Consider the following 9,343-nt stretch of genomic DNA (forward strand, 5'->3'; position numbering starts at 1 on the left):
TCGTCATCATCAACCATCCTCCATCACTAATTTCATGATGCTGAGCGCCGTGCGTGAGTAATTGCATCGTAGGCTTGCTGGACGGTGATGGGTTGGATGAGATTTATCATGTAATCGAGTTAGTTTTGTTAGGGTTTGATCCCTAGTATCCACTATGTTCTGAGATTGATGTTGCTATGACTTTGCTATGCTTAATGCTTGTCACTAGGGCCCGAGTGCCATGATTTCAGATCTGAACCTATTATGTTTTCATGAATATATGTGAGTTCTTGATCCTATCTTGCAAGTCTATAGTCACCTACTGTGTGTTATGATCCGGCAACCCCGAAGTGACAATAATCGGGACCACTCCCGGTGATGACCATAGTTTGAGGAGTTCATGTATTCACTATGTGCTAATGCTTTGTTCTGGTTCTCTATTAAAAGGAGGCCTTAATATCCCTTAGTTTCCAATAGGACCCCGCTGCCACGGGAGGGTAGGACAAAAGATGTCATGCAAGTTCTTTTCCATAAGCACGTATGACTATATATGGAATACATGCCTACATTACATTGATGAATTGGAGCTAGTTCTGTGTCACCCTATGTTATGACTATTACATGATGAACCGCATCCAGCATAATTATCCATCACTGATCCGGTGCCTATGAGTTTTCCATATACTGGTTTACGCTTATTTACTTTCCCGCTGTTACTATTACAATCACTACAAAATACCAAAAATATTACTTTTGCTGTCTTTACTTTTGTTGCCGCTACCACCACTATCATATTACTTTGCTACTAAACACTTTGCTGCAGATACTAAGTTTCCAGGTTTGGTTGAATTGACAACTCAGCTGCTAATACTTGAGAATATTCTTTGGCTCCCCTTGTGTCGAATCAATAAATCTGGGTTGAATACTCTACCCTCGAAAGCTGTTGCGATCCTCTATACTTGTGGGTTATCAATGGACTTGCAACGGGGGGAAAACAAATACAAAAAAGCCCTAGTAGTGTGTCGATGATGGACTTATAACTAGTTGTGACGGCTTGTATGAAGCCTTGAGTTGTGTGTCGATAGTGAACTTGCAACTGGGAAAAACACAACTACAAAAAAGCCCCAGGTGTGTGTCGATGATGGACTTGCAACTTGGGCAACGACTAGTAGGAATCCCCGACTTATGTGTTGATAATGGACTTGCAATTGGGGCAAAACAACTACAAAAAAGCCCTAGTTACGTGTCGAGGATGAATTTGCAACTGGGGCAACGACTAGTAGGAAGCCCCGAGTTGCTTGTCGATGATGGACTTGCAACCAGGGCAAAACAACTACAAAAAATTAGCCCGGTGGCGTGTCGGTGATGGACTTGCAACTAGGGATACGACTATTAGGAAGCCCCGAGTTGTGTGTTCATAGTGGACTTGCAATTGGGGCAAAACAACTACAAAAAATCCCAAGATGCGTGTCGATGATGGTCTTGCAACTAGGGCTACGGAAAGTTAGGAGCTACAGTTGCATGTCACTAGTGCGCTTGCAATTAAGGCAAAATGGCTTGTAGGAAACTCCAATTGTGTGTCGATGATGGACTTGCAACTGGACAAAACAACTACAATAAAAGCCCACGCTACTGCTACAGTTTACCTATAGCACTGGGTTCTACCCCGCGCTACTGCTAAGTAGTAGCAGCGCGGCCCACTTACCCGCGTCACTGTTTAGTGTGTGCCTATAGGGTTTTTTCTAGTAGTGACATCACAATTACAGGTACCTGGGAGTATACCGAGGGAATGAACAAAGTACGAATAGTTAACATAATAGTCAAATTTTATTGTGAACTCAAAAAAATCATCATGTATTTTTATTTTATACATTCAACATATATTAAAAATCAATTTCAATTATTCATTGTGTATTAAAAATATACACAAATAAAATAAAAATAGAAAGGAAAAGGAAAGTAAAGAAAAGAAAAAAAGAAAAAAGGAAAAGAAAAAGAAAAAGAAAAAAAAGACAAAGACCCCCTCCCCCATTAGGTATCAGGCCATTTGTTCGACACGATTAGTCGGAAAATCCTATTCACTGCTCGCTGCGGCGAACTGTCGAGCGATCGCACAGGGGCAGCGCAACGAGCGACAGAAATGGGCCAGCCCACACATAATGCGTCCAAACCGGTTTTGGGAACCTTCTAGAAGGTTCCCTGAACCGGGTGTTTTCCTGTATTGTTTTTTTCTGGTAAATTTTCGGCTTTCTATTGTTTTTTATTTATCTTCTTTTTTCCTTTCTGTTTCTTTTTTGTTTCACTTTCTTTTTTAAGTTTCTTTTTCTTTTTCAGAATATGTTCGCAGATTTACAAAATGTTTATGATTTCCTTTTTTATTTCTTTTTCTTTTCTTCTCTTCCTTAAAAAAATAAAAAATTTAAATTTTGTTGGTCTTTCCAAAAAATGTTCAGTTTTGAAAAAAAATTCAAAAATTGTTCTCGTTACACAAAAAAGTACAAAACTTCTGAAATTCGGAAAATGTACTGGATTTCAGTTTTTTGTTCACATATTCAAAAAATGTTCACGCTTCCAAATTTGTTCGGGATTTTTCAGAAGAAAAAAATCTGTTTCAAAATATGTTCTCAAGATTCCAAAAATGTTCGTGCTTTAAAAAGTTGTTCACACTTCCAACTTTGTTTGGAATTTTTCAAAATATGTTCTCAAGATTCAAAAAATGCTCGTGCTTTAAAAAATTGTTCACGCTTCCAAATTTGCTCAGGATTTTTAAAAATTGTTCACCGTTTCAAAATTTGTTCTCAAGATTCAAAAAATGTTTGAGAATTGAAAAAAAATGTTCCTGCTTTCCAAATTTGTTCACAAATTCAATAATAGTTCATGTTTTTCAAAAGTTTTCACAAATTCAAAAAATGTTCTGGAAGTTTTAAAAATGTAAACATTTTTATTTTTTGTTCACAAATTCAAGAAATGTTCCCCTTTTTCAAATTTGTTCACATCATCAAAATGTTCCTGTTTTACAAAATTTGTACGGAAATTAGGAAGATGTTTTTATTTTGAAGAAAATAATCATAATTTTGAATAATTCAGTTGTAGGAGGTTGTCGGTTTGACCCAATAAATGGACTATAGTCTTTAACTGTCGCGCTGCTAATTGATCATGAGAATGTCTACATCACAGTGGGTTGCACGGCAGGCCAATTATTGTGAAGTCGTGTGTTCGATTTACAGCGGTAGCGCTATTTTCTTTTTTGCGATTTTTCATCTCGGGAACGTGCCGCCGCGTGCCACTGTAAATGGGCCGGTCGACCCTAGCCGCTCCTGTGCGAAGCGCCGGCATTTCGCCGCAGCGAGCGGCCTATAGGAGCTCCCCGATTAGTCGACACGCTGGCTGGAGCAGAGAGAGAGAGAGGAAGAGAGTCTGGCTGTAGTTGTAGGCGATTCTCTCTGGCCCAGCCCAAATAAGTCGCCTCCACTTGTCTTCCTCCCAAACGTTACCGTCGGCTAGGGTACGCGCAGTTGCTGCTCGCTCCCGCGGCTGCTGCTTCGCAGCGGCGACCTCTCCCAATGGCGCAGGTACCAGATCAGTAGCGTTTACTTGTTTTTTTTCATCTAAAGAAGTCTTGTTGGCTTGTAATATTGTTATTTGGTCTCTTTCGCTTGATCTTATTAGGGGCATTGCGTAAATAGAAACCCTAACGAGCCCTTGCTGCGGTATCGTGTCTGGATTGCTCAAATTCCATCCAGAAATCACCCCGTTTGCTTGTATTTATGGGGAGCATTGAAAGGCTGGTGGGAAATCTCCCCGTCATCCTTAGTTTTCTTGGGGAAAGATTTTATATTTTGAAAAAAAGGCAGGTGGGGAATCATTTTACGATTTCTCGCTGCTGAAGTAGTGTATTTGTCTTTATTTTTTATTAGATACATGCCATTATATTATCCTCCAAAGAGTGGAGATGTCTGCGCTACCCGCTGTGCATAGCTGGGCGTCTGCATGAGCCTTCTATCGAATTTTGTGTCAGTTTTTATCTGGACCACTAAGTAATGTTACCCTTCTCACTTGGCATATGCTCTGGATCCACGTCCCACCCTCCTAGGGTACATTCGGTTGTAACTTTAGTTTTTTTTACTGAATTGTCCATTTCTTTATGTGTTCATGTTCGGTTCTAATTTAGATTCTTCTATATGTTTAGATGCAAGGGGCTGTGCCTTCTCCAGATGTTTATGCGCTGAGTGCAGCTGTAGTGAACCATTCTGAACACAAGGCACGTCGTCTATTAGGCACTGATTGGATATGCGTGAAGTGTGGTAACCCTTTTCCACCAAGCAAGAATTACCTCGCAAATCTTCCACATTTCAAGTGCACCTTTTGCAATGTTGAGGTGAGTCTACTCACTGAATTGCACTACTTCTTTGTTCAGTTATCCTGTCTACCATAACCATGTGGTGCTAATAATTTGCTTTCTGTTTTTGTTTCAGAATCAGACAAGTTACTTTTGGTCAATGGTAAAGTGTCTTGTCAATGATGTTAGCTTGAACTTTAAGATCTACAAGCAACGAAACGGTTAGTAATACTTGGTGTTAGATAAACTGTTGTATTGTTGTGATGTGCTGATGATTGACTGAAGGCTGATAGTTGGATTAGTGTGTCAACTTGCTATTTTTGCTTCCTGTTTGTGACGCCTTACAAATTGGATGACATATCAATGGTTTGATGATTTTTTTTAACCATATTCAGCGTGTAGCAAACAAGTATTTTTTTTAACCATATTCAATGTGTACTTTTTGCATTGTTTGCTGTCTGTGATCTTGCAAGAAGGATGAGGGGTGCTCGTCATGGCTTGATCGAATCAAATCCATTCTCAGGCGATATCATGCTTAGATATTATGAACGAGAAAATGGCTATACTCTGCTCGAAGGACCAGAAGGAGGTGAAGATTATTATGTGTATGAGAACATGCTTAGAACGGCCTATCTGTATGGTATTCCCTATCGGCTCACAGGGTATGATAAAAAACTTAATTTACCTAAGCATTTCGCCAGAAGGCATTTGAAGATTAAGAGTTGGTAAGTTTAACAATGTGGTATTTGTTCTTTTCTATGTTACTTTTCCTGCTTAGGGTAGCTTCAATTTAATGGTAGATGGTGATTAGAGTGGTGCTGCCTCCTGCCAAAGGCTTGCTATCTTTCTACTTGTTTGTGATGCTTCCAATGACTGACTGAATTTCATCTGGGGATTCAGTTTCTTTATAATTGGCATATGCATGGACTTAGGAATGTGGGAGCAATAGCTATATTATGATGAATCTTGTTGTCAAGTCCCAAGATCTAGGTAAAATAATTGGCACATGCCCTTATGAAGTATGTTTAGACAACACTATTTGAAAGTAGCAGCAGAAAGACACACATAAGATGCACAAATATTCTGATGCATTTCCAGGCATATGCATAAGCTTTTGCAAAATTTGCACTTAGTGAGAACTGATCCATTAGTGACAGTCGTGCATTTACTGTAACATTGTTTCTGCTTCTCCTTTAATGGTAATTTATTGCAACAATAAGCCTCTAATTTGTCCTGTGCAGGTTTCGTGTTAAGACTGAGAACATTGAAGAAATCACCAGGCTGCTGGCCAATGGCATCCCATTGATTGGTACCGTCACTACTGGCAAACTGTTTAGATTCTTGGGTGCAGGCGAGATCTATCATTGCCCGATTTCTTATGAAACTGCCCATGCTGTAGCACTTCATGGCTCAGGGATGTCTGTTGGGAGGGGTGATGGTACGCATGGAACCTACTATGGTTGTAGAAATTCTCATGGTGATCATGCCCATCCCTCCTATGAAAAGAAGGGCCTTGGAGGTGACTTCAATGTTTGGGCAAAGGATCTGGTAGGCCCCTATGTGTATGGGTTGAATATAGCTGATGACGATGATGCTGATCTGGTAATTGGTCGAGTTGACAGTTAGTTTATGAGTAGAACATGTTTTCTGGTAACATAGCTCACAAATTTGCATTGCAGACGAGCACGTCTACATCTGAACCGAATCAGCCAAATGACGCCATCAGGACAGCACGTATTAAAGCATTTACTGGAACATTAGACGAGCTGGAGCAATCTGTTGGGATCCTTGGACAGGTACAAATACTTGGATCTTTTTTGTGCAAAGCCTGTGATATTGTGGTTATAAATATTCATACTATATATAAATATATGTGTGTGTGTGTGTTACTAATTTGTAGATCGTGCGGCAGAAGTTATTTGATGAAATGGGAATTAAAACAGTTGATCTGGAATTTCAATCTGGAGAGGAGGCTAAGTTTGTCATAGAGGTCTGTGCTCATGGAAACGGCAGGATACCCAAAGCTGAGTGGGCTCCATGCAATCTCTCGATACTTAGAAAATGTAAGTATCAGTACACTATAGCTAAATGGAAACTGCAACTGCGAACTGTTTTATAACTGCTATATATTGATATAGATGCAGGGAGTACAAAAGTTGAGTATCAAGAGACTGAGCGGGATGAAATTATTACTGGTGACGAGGTATGAGCACCAGCACACAGTTAATCAATTAAAAGCATCAGGTTAACCTAGATTGTTTAAGGTTTAAATTAATGTTTAGTCATGCAAATCTAACTTAGTACTCCCTCCGTTCACAAATACAAGATGTTTTGGATATTTCAATATGGACTAGATACTGACTGAAATGGGTGAACAAACACACTAAAACGTGTCTATATACATTCAATTCGGAAAAATGTTAGAACATCTTATATTTGTGAACGGAGGGAGTACATCCTTAACAAGCGTAAGAGTCTTGGCATAGGATCCATCATTATTTTTATTTGAAATATACTCTGTATAATTGTAAGACACAACCTGCTTGTAAGTAAAACAACCGTACACAACATATATAGGTATGGTCTAGTCTGGTCTTTCATATAACTCCTTGCCTACCTTTTTATGAATAATTTTATATTGAAGGATAAGCAACAATGATATACTCCAAGTGCCATATTTGGGTTTCCACTGTATGACATCAATAACTTCGTAATTTTTGCGAACCACACAAGCATGGCGGACTAGGATCCCTTTGACAAAATGCATTGACTTGCGATCAAGGATAAAGAACTTGGTTTGCTAAAGAACATCGTCAATGCAGAATTTTGTTTTGTATCTCAGCTAGGATTGTCTTGAATTTCTGTAATTTTTCGGATGTAGACTGAGGGAGAGGATGACGGTGCATATGTTATGGGGATCAGAACAGGAAGTTAAGCTTGTAGGCCATTTGCACTCTGTCATATACCAATTGTCTTGACCTAGGAGCTATAGTTTCTTTTCTTGGAGATTGTCGTTGCACTATTTGAATCTTACTTAGATGGTTGAGAGTTTCAGATTTCTTTTTTATAAATTAATTCCATAATGGCATCCATTGCTGTCCGAAACCCTCTTTTGAATGAGTTGGGTGTGGAAAGGCCATTCTGCTATTGTGTACGTAGAGCCTGTTTGGGACTGCTCTGCTCCTTAAAATTCAGCTCCGCTCCGAAAAACACAAGCCAAACGGGGTAGCTCCACGATATGCCGCTCCGCGAAAAAACTAGAATCTGGGGTACAACTCCTAGTTTTTTATGAAGCTCTTCAGGGGGTGCTCCAAAAAACTCTAGAAGCTGGAGTTAGGTGGAAATTACCCACCACTGCCACCAGTAAGTGGATACCCCTTCGTTTCTCCCCCCTCAACCAATCAAATAGATCCTTTCCACCAAATTTCTCATTCTTGAAGCTGGAGCTAGATGGCAGCCAAACATTCTCTTTTGTAGTACTACAACTTCTAGATGAAACTGCTCCAAAGTGAATTTAGTGAAGCGAAACCGATTTTTGTGAAGCGGAGCAGTCCCAAACAGGCCCGTACTCCCTCCGTTCCATAATGTAGTGCATATAGATTTTCTGAAAAGTTATTCTTTACAAACTTTGACCAACTTTATAGAGAAAATTATCTATATTTATAATACCAAATATATACAATATGAAAGTACATCTTGTGATGAATCTAATGATATGTATTTGGTATTCTAGATGTATATATATTTCTCTACAAAATTGGTCAAAATTTGTGAAGTTTGACTTTCCAAAAAATCTATATGCACTACATTGTGAAACGGAGGGAGTATATAGTTAGAAGATTTTCCTAATCACTCCCACCTACTCTTCTTGCCACTATGGGCAGTGTAGCACGTGGCCACAACTTAATTCAATTAGGTGGGTTGTTTAGGTGATAAGTTCTTTGTCAAGATTTAAGAGACAAAGTAGAATTGTTATGCGTTACAATTACAATTAGATTAAATCTTTTAAGGCCATGGAGAGCCTATAAGTGATCCTTGTTGTTTCTTGGAAGAGTTGGATTATGCAGACCGTTCACTTGCATTGGGCACTTCGAGGAACTACAAATTGGACCATTTGAGTTAATTCATGACATTAAATTATTTTTGTTTATCATTCGCAAGAACATGTATTATGTTCGATTGTCATGTGAAGATATCCAAGTTTTCTCTTATAGTGTATGCTGGATCTATCATCTCTGTTGCAATTCTATGAACTATGTCGATTTGTGTTGTAGGAAGAAGAGTTTATGGATGAGGATGATGACGAGGAAGAGGATGAGATCGATGACGAGGACGAGGATGATGACTACCTGATGTAGCTGCATCGCACTGAGCATGCATGTGCCATATCAGACTCCCATATTCTAGTGTGACAGGTCCTGTCATTAATCTGAATCAAATTAACAATAGTAACTAACCTGCATCATGAACTTCGGCTGAACCAGACGAACGATGTACCCAATGAACTTGTATCATATGGGCTATCAGATATTGAGCAATCAGCACAACTTGTGACATATTTACGTACTAATATGGCATACACGATGGTTGCTGGTTCTATGTCCTGTGGAACCATGCCTTTGATTAGTTTTTTGGGGTATACATGCCTTTGACTAGTTGCTCTGATGTCGCTATACTACGTCATAAACTAATAGGCATCTAAGTGGGACTGGAAAGCCTTGGTCGAGACACGGCCTTGTTAGACTTCTTAGGGTAGGCTCTCTTGCGTTGTGGTTGTTTTGTGATCGTTGAGTTGGAGTGGTTCTTGCTTCTCACCGGGATGTGGTGGGAGCTCCTTGTATTTTATTCTCTATCTTCTATAAAGCTAAGGCACACAATTTGTGTGCTCTCAAAAAAAAAGGAAAGCCCATTGTTAGGGCATCTCCAATGGACTATCAAACTGCTAACATACGTTCGGACCGCGTGGTTCGGACGTGCTGGGCCATCCAACGTAGGCTTGTATCACTCCGCCGAGCGGTTCCGATC

The 9,343-nt window shown here is 39.6% G+C and overlaps 1 protein-coding gene across 3 annotated transcripts; it reads left to right on the forward strand.

Annotated features, from left to right (window-relative positions):
- The first annotated feature begins 3,415 nt into the window (after positions 1-3,415).
- On the forward strand, positions 3,416-9,174 carry LOC125529120. 3 transcript variants are annotated; one of them, XM_048693522.1, is made up of 10 exons: positions 3,416-3,551; positions 4,169-4,357; positions 4,455-4,539; positions 4,842-5,043; positions 5,560-5,627; positions 5,718-5,920; positions 5,998-6,114; positions 6,219-6,381; positions 6,457-6,521; positions 8,593-9,172. In XM_048693522.1, the coding sequence occupies exons 1-10, from the start codon at positions 3,543-3,545 to the stop codon at positions 8,674-8,676; spliced, it is 1,185 nt and encodes a 394-aa protein (XP_048549479.1). In that variant the 5' UTR covers positions 3,416-3,542; the 3' UTR covers positions 8,677-9,172. The 3 variants fall into 3 exon arrangements, with proteins under 3 accessions (XP_048549479.1, XP_048549478.1, XP_048549480.1); XM_048693521.1 differs by having other exon boundaries at positions 5,560-5,920; positions 6,231-6,381; positions 8,593-9,174; XM_048693523.1 differs by having other exon boundaries at positions 3,528-3,551; positions 5,560-5,920.
- The last annotated feature ends 169 nt before the right edge of the window (positions 9,175-9,343 follow it).

The sequence above is a fragment of the Triticum urartu genome, unplaced genomic scaffold (assembly GCF_003073215.2).
Source record: "Triticum urartu cultivar G1812 unplaced genomic scaffold, Tu2.1 TuUngrouped_contig_5352, whole genome shotgun sequence".
Taxonomy (NCBI): Eukaryota; Viridiplantae; Streptophyta; class Magnoliopsida; order Poales; family Poaceae; genus Triticum; species Triticum urartu.

Coding starts and splice junctions, on each gene's coding strand:
- LOC125529120 (XM_048693523.1), top strand. Junction 4,358..4,454: donor GCACCTTTTGCAATGTTGAG/GTGAGTCTACTC, acceptor TTTTTGTTTCAG/AATCAGACAAGTTACTTTTG. Junction 6,382..6,456: donor TCTCTCGATACTTAGAAAAT/GTAAGTATCAGT, acceptor ATATTGATATAG/ATGCAGGGAGTACAAAAGTT.